Below are 18,295 nucleotides of genomic sequence, written 5' to 3'. Positions count from 1 at the left end.
AGGGAATTATAGACCTGTGAGCTTGACGTCAGTGGTAGGCAAACTGTTGGAGAAGATACTGAGGGATAGGATTTGTTCACATTTGGAAGAAAATAGACTTATCAGTGTTAGGCAGCATGGTTGTGTGCAGGGAAGGTCACGTCTTACAAACCTAATAGAATTCTTTGAGGAAGTGACGAAGTTAATTGATGAGGGAAGGGCTGTAGATGTCATATACATGGACTTCAGTATGGCGTTTGATAAAGTTTCCCATGGCAGGTTGATGGAAAAAGTGAAGTCGTATGGGGTTCAGGGTGTACTAGCTAGATGGATAAAGAACTGGCTGGGCAACAGGAGACAGAGAGTAGTGGTGGAAGGGAGTGTCTCAAAATGGAAAAAGGTGACTAGTGGTGTTCCACAGGGATCTGTGCTCGGACCACTGTTGTTTGTGATATACATAAATGATCTGGAAGAAGGTATAGGTGGTCTGATTAGCAAGTTTGCAGATGATACTAAGATTGGTGGAGTTGCAGATAGCGAGGGGGACTGTCAGAGAATGCAGCAAAATATAGATAAGATTGGAGAGTTGGGCAGAGAAATGGCAGATGGAGTTCAATCCAGGCAAATGCGAGGTAATGCATTTTGGAAGATCCAATTCAAGAGCGGACTATACGGTCAATGGAAGAGTCCTGGAGAAAATTGATGTACAGAGAGATCTGGGAGTTCAGGTCCATTGTACCCTGAAGGTGACAATGCAGATCGATAGAGTGGTCAAGAAGGCATACAGCATGCTTGCCTTCATCGGACGGGGTATTGAGTACAAGAGTCGGCAGGTCATGTTACAGTTGTATAGGACTTTGGTTAGGCCACATATGGAATACTGCATGCAGTTCTGGTCGCTACATTACCAGAAGGATGTGGATGCTTTAGAGAGGGTGCAGAGGAGGTTCACCAGGATGTTGCCGGGTATGGAGGATGTTAGCTATGAAGAAAGGTGGAGTAGACTAGGATTGTTTTCGTTGGAAAAACGGATGTCGAGGGGGGACCTGATTGAGGTCTACAAAATTATGAGGGGTATGGACAGGGTGGATAGCAACAAGCTTTTTTCAAGAGTGGGGGTGTCAATTACAAGGGGTCACGATTTCAAGGTGAGGGGGAGAAAATTTAAGGGAGATGTGCGTAGAAAGTTTTCTACGCAGAGGGTGCCTGGAACGCTTTGCCAGCGGAGGTGGTAGAGGCGGGCACGATAGCATCATTTAAGATACATCTTGACAGATATATGAGCGGGCGGGGAACAGAGGGAAGTAGATCCTTGGAAAATAGGCGACAGGTTTAGATAAAGGATCTGGATCAGCACAGGCTAGGAGGGCCGAAGGGCCTGTTCCTGTGCTGTAATTTTCTTTGTTATTTTGTTCTTTGTTTTGTCCCACCCTGGATGTAGAATGATTGAAAAACGTGAAACCGCATGGCCTATGGGCCAAGTGGAAAAGCACATGGACAACTCAAAAATCACTGTCAAATTGTTCTTTAAGTGGGCTTAATTGGCCCATAACTCTCAGCATGCACCCACCAACCGAAATATCATGAGGCAACACAATGACATTGAGCTGCCCTTCTGACACCTTCACAGCACATTTCACAATCCTTCAGGTCTACCACACACCTGCTCGTCCAGTGGAATATTCTGGCCTTAAATCTATTTGCAATACAAGGAAAAACCAGGAGGGAATTCATGGTGTGGGAGAAAATTAACAAGCTCAAGGGTCCCTTTCAGACAATATGAACACCAGGAAGAAAAGAGATGACACCATAAAGTTAAACGGGGTAAATGATAACGAGGGAGAACAGCACTAAAATCAAGTTTAACAATCCATTCAATGGCTCCAGCTGACACAGTAGGAATTATTGTGATGCCACCAGGAATGGATTTATCAGGGCAGAAGCTTAGTACGTGGGCAATGGCCTGACTTTGATGGCCAACACAATTCAAGCTGCTCTTCATGCTCCATTTCTGGACCAAGTGGTCACACCTTATCTCGCTGTCGTGGCAGTGGTTGAGGGCTGTCCAGATTTTCCATGGAAGGTTGAAACTTGGGGCTTCTCTTCTCAGATTAGTTATCAGGTTGCATTGGTGATATTTGCATCAACCAGCAGATGCACCATCCAGAGATGGGGCCGTCGTTAATTTGCAGTGTGGGGTGTGGACTATAGGATTTCAGACAAGTGTGGGGCTTTTGTTTTGAGAGCCTGTGCCAATGGGATAGCTTCGTTAGCGGTCAGCTATTGATATCCTTTGAGCCGGGCGTTTTCCCTATGGACATCTGTAGGCTCAATGTGAACCGGGAACAGGAAGTAACTGCAGTTCGGTTGGTCTCAGCATTCCAGAAATAGTCCTTTGGGGTTCCTGGAAATAGACATCTAACATGTTTATGTGGCGGTTCCTGAATCAGGTTGAGCAGCAGTACTCTGTTGTTAGGTAGACCATGGAGAGTGAAGCAGTGCTTGGTGTGTTGGCTCTACTACCCCAGATATTACCCACCAGTTTCCATACGACATTCACTCTCATCTTGACCTTGGTTCCACTGTTCTGGAGGTGTTGCTGGTAGGTCAATATACAAGCAAAGATTGATGCCAAGGCATTTTGACATTTGGTCATGGGCGAGTGTATGGTCACAGAACTGAACATGAAGTTCTTCCAAGATTGTTCAAGTGGAAGGCTGAAACAAAAGTCTTGGCAGTGTTTGGTCGAAGTCTCCATTTTCTGAATTAAGCCTCCGGAGAACATGAATCTGCAGCGAGTGTTTTCTCAATGCCCTGAAGTTCTTTAGTCTGGAAAGCCAAGGTCAAGCCATAAGCAGAAGAGCCATGACTTTTTGGAGGGAGGTCACTTGTACATATATTGAAGAGGGCTGGTGGTCGGACTGATCTTTGTGGGAGTCCATTGTTGGTTAGACGTAGGTAGCTGATTTGATCTCCAAGGTACACAGACCTGCCAATGCTGATCATAGAGTTGATTAGTTGTAAGGTTTTCACTCAGCAGAGATAATAGCCCAAAAATCAAAAAAGCATTAGATTATGACTGAACAATATTAAAATATTTGCTGCAACTTGGTTGCTGTGTATTATACGAGTTAGTGACAATAAGCATCAAATTAGGTTAGTTAAAAGATGGGATTGGCTCAAAGACATTGTACCTGTTCCGTTTCAACAAAGTTCGCTACTTGGCCATCATCGTTTGTTCCTCGCACATTGAATCTGGTCCCTGCTCTTTCACAGCTGAGGCGCGAAATCAAGCAAGCTTTTGCTTGTTTGTGCGCAGCATAGATGGTCCTGATCTCCACTCCTCCACACATGAGTCTCAATGTCCAGTCATCACAATTCACATCATAATGCTTCAGGTGTAAGTGTAGTGACTGGTTCCTATAGGGGACACAAGTTACGAACAGGAAGTCTTTGTCAGCAGTCATATTTCTATGTAAAACATAACACCACAAAGCTATTTTCAAACACTAGAAAACTAATACAATGCACTTTGCTTCTCAGAAATAAATTAGTTTCACAGGTCTCTAGTCAGAAGAATTAGATTCACATCACCAAAATTTCCCATTAAATGCATAATTGGAAATTATAGGTTTAAAACAGTTGACAACTGAATTAGTAAAATTAACATTCATATTAATATAAGTCTACTATGGCATATTAATATAAGTCTACTATGGCATACAAAGTGTTTTGTGATTTCTATACTTTTAAATAAAGAATATTGAATCCAATATTATAGACCAATCTTCAACATAATGCTATACGGCTTCAATTCTAGACATTCGTACAACCTTCAACTCACCAAAAAAAACGATTGTCCGTTGTATGATCTTGCATTCTACGATGGGCATTCAGGCTCAAGTCTAGACTGACACCACTGGAAGACCAAGCAAAATAGAAGCTCCCAGAATTCAACACCTTCCGTACTTCAGAAATACGTTCCTCATCTGAAGGCTCATTTTGAAGAGAAATAAATTCAGTAGAAGTGACTCTGAAGACTTCAGAATCTTGTATCTTTCCCACTGACATACAGCCAGTTACTAGCACAAGGTAATGCAACATGTTGTCACCTGCAAGAGAAACATGCACTCATATTGGCAGACAAAAATAATTAGCTGCACCTAAAAGATTTGTTGGGGGATGGCAAATGGTGTAATTAGTCAGAGATGCATTTCAGTTTTAAGATCTAATTCCAAACTGCGTCCAGAGTGTTGAAACATAGGCCCAGGTGTAGGTTAATGTGGTTCTCAATCATTTAATGGGAGGTTTCCTTGCGAGAATCTATTTGAAATAAATTTTGGAAATTTCAATCCAGTGGTTATAAGCTGACATCATTTTTTTTTAAAACTTCCCTAAATATTATTTGATCATCTCCTTCAGACATGACATTATGGAAAGAGGATATATAATTTGAGACTGGGATACTCTTGACGTGGAGACTAAAGTGCACTGTTCATAGAATCCCAACAGGGCAGGAAGCCATTCGGCCCATCTAGTCTGCACCAACCTTTTGAAAGACCACCCTAAGGGGCAATTTAGCATGGCCAATCCAACTAACCTGTATATCTTTGGACTGTGGGAGGAGATGGAACACCCAGAGGAAAAGCGCAGAGAATGTACAAGCTCAACACAGCCAGTGACCCGAGGTCGGAATCAAACCCGGGACCCTGGCGCTGCAAGGCAGGTAGAAGAAACTTTATTCTATCATACCTGAGAGATACTCACTGGTAATACGGAGTACTTGAATTGGAAATATGCCAATCACCAAGGCTGATGTTGGTCACTGTGATGAACACAAAAGTTCACACAAAATGTGTAGGAAGATAATGGATTCTATGAGCCAATTGTCGCCTCATGGAGCACACCAGAATGACAGGGAGTGGGAGAGCTTGATCTTGGTTTCGGACAATGCTCGGCACAACATAGAGGGCCGAAGGGCCTGTTCTGTGCTGTACTGTTCTTTATAATGGCTCTAAGAATAATGCGAGTGACTGAACATAGGAGTTCGAATTGTTTCTTGCAGTTCAATAGTGTCAGTATTCTTTCCAGTATAGATTAAATAATTAGCAGCCTAATGTGAATAGGAGGACCAGGAATGGCTTTAGAGTAGATTTATGGAGGTCTGGAAAAGTCTCCTTAGAATGTTACATTGATTTATACAAAATTTGGACCACAATTCTGAACCTCTGTGCATTTTGTTTCAAAAAGATCACTGCTAAAAAAGTTACATGTTAAAAAAATTTAGTGAAATGAAGACGACTCCAGCAGCGCATTCCAGATCCTTAAAGTGGTGGATGATGATTCAATAGTAGCTTTCAGAGGGGAACTGGATAACCCTGAAGAGTAAAGTTTGCAGAGCTAGGGGCAATATTAAGGGAGTGAAACTAATTAGATAACTGTTCCAAAGAACTTTAAGATACTTCAAAGCCAAAACATCGCAATACCCATTTGCTAAAGGAATCCTGGCATCCAGTTTAGCCACAGCGAATAAACACGACAGTCAGCGGAGGGCCAAACAATGCATTCATCCTTCAGATGCTTAATTTGTTAAAATTATGACAGAGCCTCAGAGAAGGGAATCATTTTGTAAGTACGACAAGGGTTCTCTTCCGAAAATATAAATTAAAAATCTGGCTTCTTTTGATGACTCAATTGGTATGACACTGGTAGTGAATGGAGTCAGACAAATTATTGGATTGGATTTGTTTATTGTCACATGTACAAAGATACAGTGAAAAGTATTTTTCTGTGAGCAGCTCAACAGATCATTAAGTACATGGGAAGAAAAGGGAATAAAAGAAAGTACATAATAGGGTAACACAACATATACAATGTAACTACATAAGCACTGGCATCGGATGAAGCATACAGGGTGTAGTGTTAATGAGGTCAGTCCATAAGATGGTCATTTAGGAGTCTGGTAACAGCGGGGAAGCTGTTTTTGAGTCTGTTCGTGCGTGTTCTCAGACTTCTGTATCTCCTGCCCGATGGAAGAAGTTGGAAGAGTGAGTATGCCGGGTGGGAGGGATCTTTGATTATGCTGCCCGCTTTCCCCAGGCAGCGGGAGGTGTAAATGGAGTCAATGGATGGGAGGCAGGTTCGTGTGATGGACTGGGCAGTGGTCACGACTCTCTGAAGTTTCTTGCGGTCCTGGGCCGAGCAGTTGCCATACCAGGCTGTGATGCAGCCCGATAGGATGCTTTCGATGGTGCATCTGTAAAAGGTGGTAAGGGTTAATGTGGACATGCCGAATTTCCTTAGTTTCCTGAGGAAGTATAGGCGCTGTTGTGCTTTCTTGGCGGTAGCGTCGACGTGGGTGGACCAGGACAGATTTTTAGAGATGTGCACCCCTAGGAATTTGAAACTGCTAACCATCTCCACCTCGGCCCCGTTGATGATGACAGGGGTGTGTACAGTACTTTGCTTCCTGAAGTCAATGACCAGCTCTTTAGTTTTGCTGGCATTGAGGGAGAGATTGTTGTCAGTACACCACTCAACTAGGCTCTCTATCTCCCGCCTGTATTCGGACCCGTCGTTATTCGAGATCCGGCCCACTATGGTCGTATCGTCAGCAAACTTGGAGATGGAGTTGGAACCAAATTTTGCCACGCAGTCGTGTGTGTCCAGGGAATAGAGTAGGGGGCGAGGTACGCAGCCTTGCTGGGCCCCGGTGTTGAGGACTATTGTGGAGGAGGTGTTGTTGTTCATTCTTACTGATTGTGGTCTGTTGGTCAGAAAATCGAGGATCCAGTTGCAGAGTGGGGAGCCAAGTCCTAGGTTTTGGAGCTTTGATATGAGCTTGGCTGGGATTATGGTGTTGAAGGCAGAGCTGTAGTCAATAAATAGGAGTCTGATGTAAGAGTCCTTGTTTTCGAGATGCTCTAGGGATGAGTGTAGGGCCAGGGAAATGGCGTCTGATGTGGACCGGTTGCAGCGGTATGCGAATTGCAGTGGATCGAGGCGTTCTGGGAGTATGGAGGTGATGCGCTGCATGAGCAACCTCTCGAAGCACTTCATTACGACTGAAGTCAGGGGCACTGGACGGTAGTCATTGAATTATGAAAGCACTGTTTAGAGCAATGTCAACAAGCAGTGGAGATGCAATGATTGACCTTGGCTCCTCTGTGCTGAGGGGGGGGGAAGATGTGGCATTGTGGTATTATCACTGGCCCAGTAAATCCAGTGGTCAGCGCTGCTGCCTCACAACGCCAAGGAGCCGGGTTCAATTCCAACCTTGGGTGACAGTGTGAAATTTGGACATTCTCCCAGTATCTGTGTGGGTTTCCCACACAGTTTCCTCCCACAGTCCAAAGACATGCAGGTTAGGTTGCCCCTTAATGTACAAAGATTTGGTGAGGTTACGTGGGCCCAGGTATGGTGCTCTTTCAGAGAGTCGGTGCAGACTGAATGGGCTAAAAGGCCTCCTCTGTCCTGTAAGGATTCTATGATTTATTTATTTTTGTTCATGGACGTGGGCATTGCTTGCTTGGCCAGCAGTGCCCATTCCGAATTGCCCTTGGGTGGGGCAGTTCAGAGTCATCCACTTCTGTGGATCTAGTGTCACCTGTAGACAACAAATTTCCCTTCCCAAAAGACATTAGTGTAGCAGATGGGTTTTTACAACAATTGTTTCATGGTCATTAGACCTTTACTTCCAGAATTTTACTGAATACAAATTTAATCATCTGCAGTGGTGGGATTTGAACCTGGGTCCCCAGAGCATTACTCTGGGTCTCTCGTTTACCAGTCCAGTTACAATACCACTACACCACTGTCTCCCCTCTGTGGATACAAGTTCAGGTCCCACCATGGGGGCTGGTGGAGTTTAAATTCAATTAATAAAATACGAATTTGACATCTAGTTTCAGTAATAGTGCCATGAAGTTGTCAACGATTGTCATAAAACCTCATCTGTCCTTGAGGGAAGGAAAGCTCCCATCCCATACATGCAACTCCGACTTACAGCACATCAATAAACTGCCCTTTGACACAGTCTAGCAAAACACTCGGAAACCCAGATGGACCGGCGTAGTCCAAGAAGGTAGTCTGATCTCTTCGGCAATTACTGACTAATGAGTATGATTGTCCATCTAAGAAACTCTCTGGACATGGGGTCTGTAGGTTCTTGCATAGCTGATGAGCCCAATTCTAGAGTGGCATCTTCGACCGCCCACTTGGTAGTATTTCCGGGAGGTGGAATCGGTCCTTGGACTCTAAATCAGTCATTTTCAAACTCAGGGTCGCGTCCCGTAGGCGGGTGGCGAGAAGGCCGCGGGACCATTGGTTGCGGCTTTCTCGATCGCAGGAATAAGTGCCCAACAGCTGCAACAGACGTTCAGAATGCCAGCCAACCTAAGCATGTGTGCCCCTCAGCAGGGCACAGATGGCGAAGATCGGCCACCGCGGGTGACGAAGGCCAGCCGACACAAACGGGTCCTGGGCAAAAAAAGTTGAAAAACACTGCTCTGGATCCCTGGTATTCCTTTCTCAGATTCTTTTTTCTGGTCTCTTGCTGTCGAAGAATTGTGTTCCTTCAATCAGGAGGTCCCTCCCAAGTAGGTCCCTTGTGAGCAAGGGTCTCCCAGGCGTTGACATCAGCACTTCCTTTGTCCTCCTGTTGTTTGGAAGCTTTCCTTGAGCTGGGAAAGATGATTTACTTTGACAGTCAGGATTCTGATATCAGGCAGTATCTCAAAAGCAATTGGGGACCGGCAACAAATGCGGACACCCACATCCCACGGAGGAAAACATGGCCAATGTTCCCGATTGCTAATTAGTGACTTATGCTTTGATTGATTAGTAAATTTAGACCAATTCTTGCAGGGACAACTCAATGCCAAATGTTCAGTCAATATCTAAGTTCACACATAAAGAATGGTCAGTTTAACAAGATAATTGACTTGATGCCGATGGAAGCAAATCACATCACAGTAAGAGGCCAATCTCTTCAGCAGAGGAGATGGGGAAACAATTAATACAAAGATTGCAATGATTTATAATTTCTTTTGGACAGGACTAGGCTGTAAATCCTTCAATTTTGCTTAGACATTCCCAAGAGCATTTTCTCCATTGGTGTTAATCAGGAATCTGGTTGCAGAAGGTTGCCATTAAGCACTGACAGTAAAATAAAACTCTTAACTTAGCATGTGATTACTATAGCCCAAATCCTCAGATTAAGGACAGTCACACATTAATGAACAGCGGCAAGCAAGTTTTAATTTTTAAAAAGACATAAAAGGTACTACAAACAATATGTTTCATCAACTTTCATATTTTTAAAGGTTGCTTCAATAAATTGCCTTAATAATAAAGATAACATTGAAATTTGTTACAACTAAAACTCTATACACAAGTTACTTCACTACTTACCAAGATTCAACCTCAAAACTCCCAAAAGACCGTATGCATCTAGTAGCTTGGTGTACATGTTTTTGATGGCCTCTTTCTCGGCCGATGCTATATGAAACAAAACAATAAGGAAATGGTAATTGTCCACCATCAAATTTTCACGCATTGATTATGCTATCTTTAAAAGCAAAAATTACTTGTGTGTAAATAGCACCCTTTAATGGAGATAATATTGCAAATTACTTGATATAAAGAGGAATAAAAGAATATAAACATGGATTAAAAAAATGAAGGATGGATCATCAAGTCGTGGTATCCAAATTAGAAAGGAAATGAAAAGCTTTGGTTGAGGAAAGATTTCAGGAGGTGGAGATGGGATGATTACGCATAGAGTTCAACAGTAAGATGACGACAGCTGTCGGGTCAGCTACCAACAGTGGAGCTGCAAAAAGAGGGGGGGGGGGGGAAAGGGGGCAAGAGAAAAGGGAGCTGCAAAGAGGATTAATGGGTAAGGAAGAATTACAAACCTGGAGACAGCTGTGAACTTAGGTTGGGGTGAGATACAAAAAGTTTTTTATTTAATATTTACTCAAGGGATGTTCCAGCCTAGGCTACGTACCTACATCATGAGAATGGGGCTGACTCAGAGATTACATGCTTTCACTGAATCAAGACAGATACCTGAAATTTGAGATAGTCTTGATGCAAATGATAATTACATCCCCCCCCCCCACACACACACACACCCACCAATTGCCCTCGACAAGGTAGTGATGGGCTGACTTCTTGAACCCCTGCAGTCCATGTGGTGTTAAGTACACTCAGTGTTGTTAGGGAACAAGTTCCAGGATTTTGACTCAATAACAATGTGGTTTGGATGGGAACGCCCAGTTGGTGGTGCTCCCATGCAGCTGTTGCCCTCGTCTCTCTAATAATAATAATAATCTTTATTAGAGTCACAAGTAGGCTTATGTAAAGATTACAATGAAGTTACTGTGAAAATGGAGACTTCAACTTTGTACAGGATCCAATGACTGACAGATCAAGCTCCAAAATGGGGAAAACCTCAAGCATGGCAAGGGAACTTGGTCACTTTATGGAACAGATGGGAGCAGTGGACCCCTGGAGGTTCACCCACCCAGGGGAGGAGTTCTCCTTCTTCTCCCCAGTACACAACGTATACACCAGAATTGACTTCTTTGTGTTGGGGAAAACAGTGCTTCCGGGGATAGACAAAGTGGAATACTCCGCAATTGTGATATCCGACCACGCTCCACACTACTTGGACGTGAGGCTGGAGACGGGCAGGGCCCAATGCCCCACATGGAGGTTGGACATTGCCCTACTAGCTGACAAAGGCCTTCAACGAAAAGATATCGCAGGCTATAGCAGAGTACACGGAGAACAACCAAAACGGGGAGGTCTCACCCTCCACGTTCTGGGAAACGCTAAAGACTGTAAGAGGGGAAATTATCGCTTTCAAAGCACAAAGAGATAGGGAGAAAAGGACAGGTAGGCTGCAGCTGGCCGATTCCATACTGGAGGTAGACCGTAAATACTCCGAGCCCCGACCGTAGAGCTCCTGGCGGTAAAGGAAGAGCTACAAAGGAACTTTGATCTGTTTTCCACCAGGAAAGCAGTGCACCAACTCCGCCAGGCACATGGAACCCTATACGAACACGGAGACAAAGGCAGCCACCTGTTGGCACACCAGCTGAGAAAGCAGGCAGCCACCAGAGAAATTGCACAAATCAAGGATACCAGAGGCACATTAGAAACAGAATCAGAAAAGATCAACAAAACCGTCAAGGCCTTCTACCAAGGCTGTACACCTCAGAGCCCCCAATGTGGGAGTCCAGGATGAAACGGTTCCTTGATGGACTGGACACACCAGTCACGGGGGAGGGCTGAAAATGGGGCCTGGAAACACCACTAGCACTGGGAGAGATCATGGACAGCATTAGCTCCATGCAGGCGGTGAAGACGCAGGGACCAGACGGGTTCCCGGTGGAATTCTACAAATAGTTTGCGACAGCACTGGCCCCGCACCTGCGGGAGTTGTTCACAGACTCGCTAGCTAGGGGCACACTGCCACCTACTCTAGCACAGGCCTCAATCGCGCTGATACCCAAGAAAGATAAAGACCCAACGGAATGTGGGTCATACAGACCCATCGCACTGCTGAACGCAGATGTCAAAATACTGACCAAAATGCTATCCAAAAGGCTAGAAGACTGCGTACCTGAGGTGGTCGCACAGGACCAGACAGGCTTTGTCAAAGGTAGACAGCTAACCTCGAACATCAGGCGCCTGCTGAACGTGATAATGACCCCATCCGGGGAGAGAATACCAGAGGTGATCATCTCCCTAGACGCAGAAAAGCTCTTCGACACAGTCGAATGGAAATACCTCAAGAGGTACTGGAGCGTTTCAGGCTTGGAACAGGGTTCACCTCCTGGGTAAAACTCCTATACAACGCTCCCATGGCGAGCGTACGGACCAACAACACCAACTCCCAATTCTTCCAGCTGCACAGGGGCATCAGACAAGGATGCCCACTGTCCCAGCTGTTGTTCGCTCTAGCGATCGAGCCATTAGCAATTGCTCTCAGAGCAGCAAAAAGCTGGAGGGGGATCCAAAGGGGCGGCAGAGAGCACAGTCTCACTCTATGCAAATGACCTGCTCCTCTACATCTTGGACCCACAAGGCAGAATGGACGGAATCATCGCGCCCCTGAAGGAGTTTGGCGCCTTCTCGGACTACAAACTCAACATGAGCAAAAGTGAGATCTTCCCGGTACACCCACAACTGGGGGGGGGGGGGGGGTAACAACACTAATGGGACTGCCGCTTAAACAAACCCAACACAAATTCCGCTACCCGGGGATCCAAATAGCCCATGACTGGAAAGGGATCCATAAATGGAACCTCACCAGTGTGACAGAGGAAGTAAAAAGGGCCCTGCAAAGGTGGAACACACTCCCTCTCTCCCTTGCGGGGAGAGTCCAGACGATCAAAATGAACGTACTGCCCATGTACCTCTTCCTACTTAGATCTATCCTGATCTACATCGGCAAGGCCTTTTTCAAAGCACTAGACAAACTAATCATGGCGTTTGTTTGGGGGGGGGGGGGGGGGGGGGGGGGGAAAGAGAAGAAAGAAGAGAGAAAAATGCTAGGATCCCAAAGAAGGTACTACAGAAAACAAAATTGGGGGGGGGGGGGGGGGGGGAGGGCCTCCCAAACCTACAATTCTACCACTGGGCGGCGATAGCCGAGCGAATAAGGGGATGGATCAAGGAGCCAGAAGCCGAGTGGGTGCACGCGGAAGAGACCTCCTGCAAGGGGACCTCCCTCCGGGCACTTCCATCCCCACCCAAAACCTCCAGCAGCCCGGTGGTGATAGCCATCCTCCAGTCCTGGAACCAACTACGGCAGGATAGATGTGAACGGTGTCAAGGAGGTACGACCAACCATGCCCATATGTTCTGGTCTTGCCCCAGACTTGCGGGGTACCGGACAGCCTTCTTCAAGGCAATGTCCAAAGCGGTGGGGATGAGGGTGGAGCCATGCCCGAAAGTGGCGGTCTTCGGGGTATCAGAGCAACCAGATCTATTCCTGGTGAGGACGGCGGACACACTTGCCTTTGCCTCCCTGATCGCCCGCCGTAGAATCCTGTTCGGCTGGCGGTCAGCAGCACCACCCAAAGCTGCAGACTGGCTGTCCGACCTCTCAGAATCTCTCCAAATGGAGAAAATCAAATTCGCCATCCGAGCGTCAGACGACGGCTTCCACAGAAAGTGGGAGCCATTCACCCAATTGTTCCGGGGCCTGTTTGCGGCCAATGAACAAGCAGAAGAATAGCCAGGTAGCCAAGAATCAGGGGAAAGTACCCATGGCATGAAGAACAGCTAAACCTAAGAGAAAAGAAAGGCGAACCACAGGAGAGGGGAAGGTGGGAAGGGAAGAGGGAGGAGACAGGGAACATCAGAGGGGAACCAGAGAGGTGGGGGGATGCAAGGGAATGATAGATGGAAGGAAGGCACGGGAAACAACAACAAACTTGGCATCTACAGGAACAGAGAGCAAGAAAAATATGGGTGAAAGACAGGGTGAACGGCTGAAGCAGAGGTGAACGCGAGACGACAATGGCAGCGAAATCCGTCCGGGAGAAGCAAGTGACAACACCAACACCAGATCCATTCGCATATTGCCCTCTGGAATTGTTTCTCCGGCACCCAAATGAATATGTACCTCCCCAGTTCTCTCCGTCCCATCCCCTCCCAACAAAGAGATGCTGGTTCAAAAATCCAATAAAAAACATTTATTAAAAAAAGTTACTGTGAAAATCCTTTCATATCAAAGAATTCAATTTCAATTTAATGCATTGCCAGGGGGGCAAATATATACAAAATGTAAATGTAGACAGAGTACAGGGCCAGACACAAGAGACTTAGTTCTTAAGCAATTGGTACTTGTGCAGGATGGAGGATGAGACATGGCACAAAAAATCAAGTTGAGAAGGGCAAAGGCATGGCTAAGGGTTTCAGTTGTAGCTGGGGTGAGGTAGGATATATTGTGGCGTTGAAAGAAAGCAATCTAAATGATGGATATGATGGGGATTTGAAGCTCAGCTCTGCTCCAAATAAAATCCCATTGTATCAGACGGTCTGGTTCAATCTGAACAAGTTGTTAGGAAGGGTGGAGTTCATGGAAAGTGTGAAGTGTATGATGGAGCCAAAAATAATACATTCTTTGTAATATTCAGCTGGAGGAAATTCTATTTCATCTATATTTTTAAAAATAAATTTAGAGTACCCAATTATTTTTTTCTCCAATTAAGGGTCAATTTAGCGTGGCCAATCCACCTAACATGCACATCTTTGGGTTGTGCGGGTGAAACCCACGCAGACACGGGGAGAATGTGCAAACTCCACACGGACGGTGACTCAGGGCCAGGATTCTATATCATCTATAAAAGGCAGTCAAACATCACAGTGGTAGTCATGGGATTTGTGAGGTAATGTAGAGGGTGATCATCAGCAGCATATGAATATACAAAGTGCAATAATATTCATACATCATGTTGCACGCTTAAGGTGCTTCAATACAGTCAAAGAAACGTTACAGACATTTAAAATGGTCGTAGCAAATGGTGCAAAGGCACTGAAGATGTCTACATAGGTCAAGTTGCACAGAGGTGCTTAGGTAGGCACCTAATCTAGGTCATCAATAATGACCTATCAGAAGTGTCATCCTTCCATTAAGACATTAAACTCAGGCCATGTCTGAATCTAAAACTCCTACAGCATTATTCGACAAATAGGCAAATTCTCCTGGTTTACCTGGCCAAAACACATCCTTCAAACAAGACCAAAAACAGGTCTGATAATTTATTTTGTTGCTGCTTGTGGGACACTGATACATGAAATGAAATGAAATGAAAATCGCTTATTGTCACAAATGAAGTTACTGTGAAACGCCCCTAGTCGCCGCATTCCGGCGCCTGTTCAGGGAGGCTGTTACGGGAATTGAACCGTGTTGCTGGCCTGCCTTGGTCTGCTTTCAAAGCCAGCGATTTAGCTGTGCTAAACAGCCCCTGCTAAACATGCAAACTGGCTGACATATTTCCTATATTACAATAGTCACGACACTATCAGCTACAAATTATTTTGGGATATGCAAGTCACATTTACTTTCCCCCCCGATTCATGAAAAATGTTTGGCTGTAGAAACGATCTACAGTATGCCTTCGGTGCATTGATTCCCAGCTCTCAGATTTCAGTTGCCATTCTAAAAATCTGCGTTGCAAAATTCAACCAACATCCAACAGGGTGGTTCACACTGATCAGACTGCATAGTTATAGAATCTGGACTTCACAATGTTAATTATCTTTGGCTGAACATGAAACGATTGAATTTTAGTCACTTAATAGCTTGCGTTAGCATGCTTGTTCCTCTTGAACAAATATTCACTGACTGAAAGTTGAAAGCAAATAACTGCAGGAACAGAAACTACAGATAATCTGTTTTATTTCAGTAGAATATTCATTTCACAGCACTTTATTTTTTAGGTAATGAAAAACAATGGACATATTGTTCTCAAATTTTGTATAATTTAAATAATGATACATCAGGGAAAACAAATTGATTACATAATATCAGGCATCAGCTTTCATGGGTACAAAAGATGCAAGAATGAATGTTCAGGTACAGAAATATGCTAACATGTGTAAGTAAAACTGAATAGTTACTTCACAGGGACCATGTGTGCATTATTTATTTCAGGATTAAAGAAAATATTCCACAGTTTAAATATTCTCATGACAATATGTTACTTTATTTACTTCAGTAACTAACAGCATACATACTATTTTAACAAACCAAGATTATTTTTGCTTTAGATTTAGTTCTTCAAACCCATCAGGATTCCCTTAACCTTGTACTCCCAGGTATATCCCAAAGTAGCAGAATAACTGTTCGTCAGGTAACCCTCAACAGTATTGATGAAAGGTCAGAAATAAAATCTAAATGGAAGTGGGAGGAGGGATTTTTTTTAGAAAAAGGGGAAGTAAATCTTACATTAAATGCTTAAATTATGCTCATCTGCTCCTGCTCAAGATAGTGCATTCCAACTGCATCGTGTTAGCAAACCATGAACACAGGAAACATGATCGATGCTAGTATTATTTGATTTACATACAGAACAAGTTAAACTGCCATCAAAAACAAAATATACTGAAAATCTGAAACAACAGAAAATGCTGGAAACACTCAGCAGGTATGGCAGCATCTGTGGAGATAGAAAAACAGAGTTAACATTGGAGGACTGTGGTTGGTTGCTCTTGCAGCAGATGTTGTCAGACCTGCTGAGTGCTTCCAGCATTATCTGTTTTTAAGTCAGACTGTCAGACGTTATCAGTGATCTGTACTAATCAGTCTTTAGTCTTTAGCAACTTAAAACTAGTTCACTCAGAATTAGTGCCATGTTGACAAAAAAAAAAGAGATTAACAATCACCTACATTGAAATGCTCCTTCAGGTCAAGTTGTGAGAAAAATGTCATTGTTGATGGATGAAAACATCTACATTAACAAAATACAAATTGCAATTTAAAAGACTCAATTTTAAGATAATAATTTGCCATCCAAATCTGCTTACAATAATTTCCAACTTTTAGATTTGATATCCTAAGTTACCACATCGACCTACAAGTAGATATTGAAATGCAGAAGCATTGCTGATTCCTAGGTATGTGGAAAATGCTTTGCTATAGTCATATCATGAGATTTTATTTTTATTGTGAGTATTTTAAACCAATAAGGGTTTCTTAAAGCCCTGAACAATTAATTAAAAATAGTGATTTGAAATGTAGTCAAATATCCAATTTAAGGATAACGATAAGAGTATATGGGGGAAGTACTTTAGAGCTCATTTAATGTGCAAGCAATACTAGTTGATTTGGAAATAACTACTCAAATTTTTTAAAGAATAGTCAGAAGCACGATAATGAAAATTACAAGTCTGTTGATTTAAAATTTAAACAATCCCAGAGTGGGAATACAGAACCACACAGACCAGAAAGTCCTATTTTCAATTATTATGATAAACAACCATGCAGGGCACAAATAGGGGCATTTTGGGACATGCAAGCCACTTTTACTTTTCCTCATGAAAAATTATCTCAGTCCTCTTGGGCTCCAGTGAAGAAAAAAAACAGTTCTCACAGCACAATTGCTGTTCAATGAGTTCTGCTGGAAAGTGCAAGACACTTCTGGTGGAATTCTCCCATGCCCCCACTGGCAGTTCAACAGCAGGCACGGGAGGCCCAAAAATCATTTTTAAACCAGCGTGAATTCCCCGCAAGATCTTCCGCTAGTGCCCGCCACAGCGATTTGGGGAACCTGTTGAAGACTAGCGTGAAACTTACTTGCATCCTGCTAATGGGATGTACAGATGTCGCGACTTACCTGAACAATGCCTGGGGCTGCCTACAGATTTAAGGACGGAGGTCACCAGCAATCCTGGGCCCCGTAACATAAAAGCAGCAGGTGAGGGGTGGACCTACAGGTGAATCTTACAGATTTGGTGTCCTGTTGGAGTAATCTTCCAGCTTCAGAGTACTTGGAGATCCATCTTCCTGCCAGAGTGCTCCCAGGAATTCACCTTCATATTCAGGAGGTCCATCTTTCTTCTGGCTGCCTTTTCAATATGGCGCCCCTATACAATGGCGGACTACATGTCATCAGGCCGCCACGGAATATGGCACAAAACATCCGGTTGCATAATTAATGCAGTTCCCACCAGAGGATTTGGTGTGTTTTTCCGCCTGCTTCCACAGCGGCAAACTCTACAGTTCCAACCTCACCACAGGAGATGAAGAATTCCTCCCTTCCTCTCTAGGTTCAAACCTAAACAACAATTACATCAATGAGGTGTCAATGGACAACCATATACAGTGGATGTTCCCAGCAAGATTCCGCATCTTTTGGAAAGGAGTGGAAATCTGAAACAAAGATGTTAGCAATTGGGTAGATTTGAAGATATTGATGTGGTTTGATCATCTTGTGAAGACTTGCAGCCCCCCAAAAAAGGTAGTGTATGTGGTCAAATGACTAAAGGCTAAATAGGGAACAAAAGATTGCTTTAGTTGAAGAGCAGCAACAAAAGCAGTACCTCAACATCAGTCCAAAAAACCATGCCGATCACAAAACCGATGTTTCTCATCTGTGGCCCAAGTGGACTAAAACCATTTTCAAAAAATAATCTTTATTGTCACAAGTAGGCTTACATTAACACTGCAATGAAGTTACTGTGAAAAGCTCCTAGCCGCCACATTCCGGCATCTGTTCGGATACACAGAGGGAGAATTCGAGATGTCCAAATTACCTAATAGCACGTCTTTCGTGATTATGGGAGGAAACCGGAG

The 18,295-nt window shown here is 44.1% G+C and overlaps 1 protein-coding gene across 10 annotated transcripts in view; it reads right to left on the bottom strand.

The window, feature by feature from the left end:
* Window positions 1-18,295, bottom strand: part of synj1 (synaptojanin 1) — a 147,701-nt gene that overhangs the window by 87,055 nt on the left and 42,351 nt on the right. For 9 of the 10 annotated variants that reach the window (XM_072513418.1, XM_072513423.1, XM_072513422.1 and 6 more), the window contains exons 3-5: window positions 9,391-9,477; window positions 3,824-4,091; window positions 3,174-3,399 (exon numbers count right to left, since the gene is read on the bottom strand). In XM_072513418.1, the coding sequence (XP_072369519.1) occupies window positions 3,174-3,399; window positions 3,824-4,091; window positions 9,391-9,477 (581 nt within the window). Of the gene's footprint in view, window positions 1-3,173; window positions 3,400-3,823; window positions 4,092-9,390; window positions 9,478-16,390; window positions 16,452-18,295 lie in introns of all 10 variants that reach the window. The other variant, XM_072513425.1, reaches the window with a different exon arrangement.

This window comes from Scyliorhinus torazame, chromosome 8, assembly GCF_047496885.1.
Source record: "Scyliorhinus torazame isolate Kashiwa2021f chromosome 8, sScyTor2.1, whole genome shotgun sequence".
Lineage (NCBI taxonomy): Eukaryota > Metazoa > Chordata > Chondrichthyes > Carcharhiniformes > Scyliorhinidae > Scyliorhinus > Scyliorhinus torazame.
The sequence above is the reverse complement of the archived record's forward strand: the minus strand, read 5'-3'. Positions and strand labels throughout refer to the sequence as shown.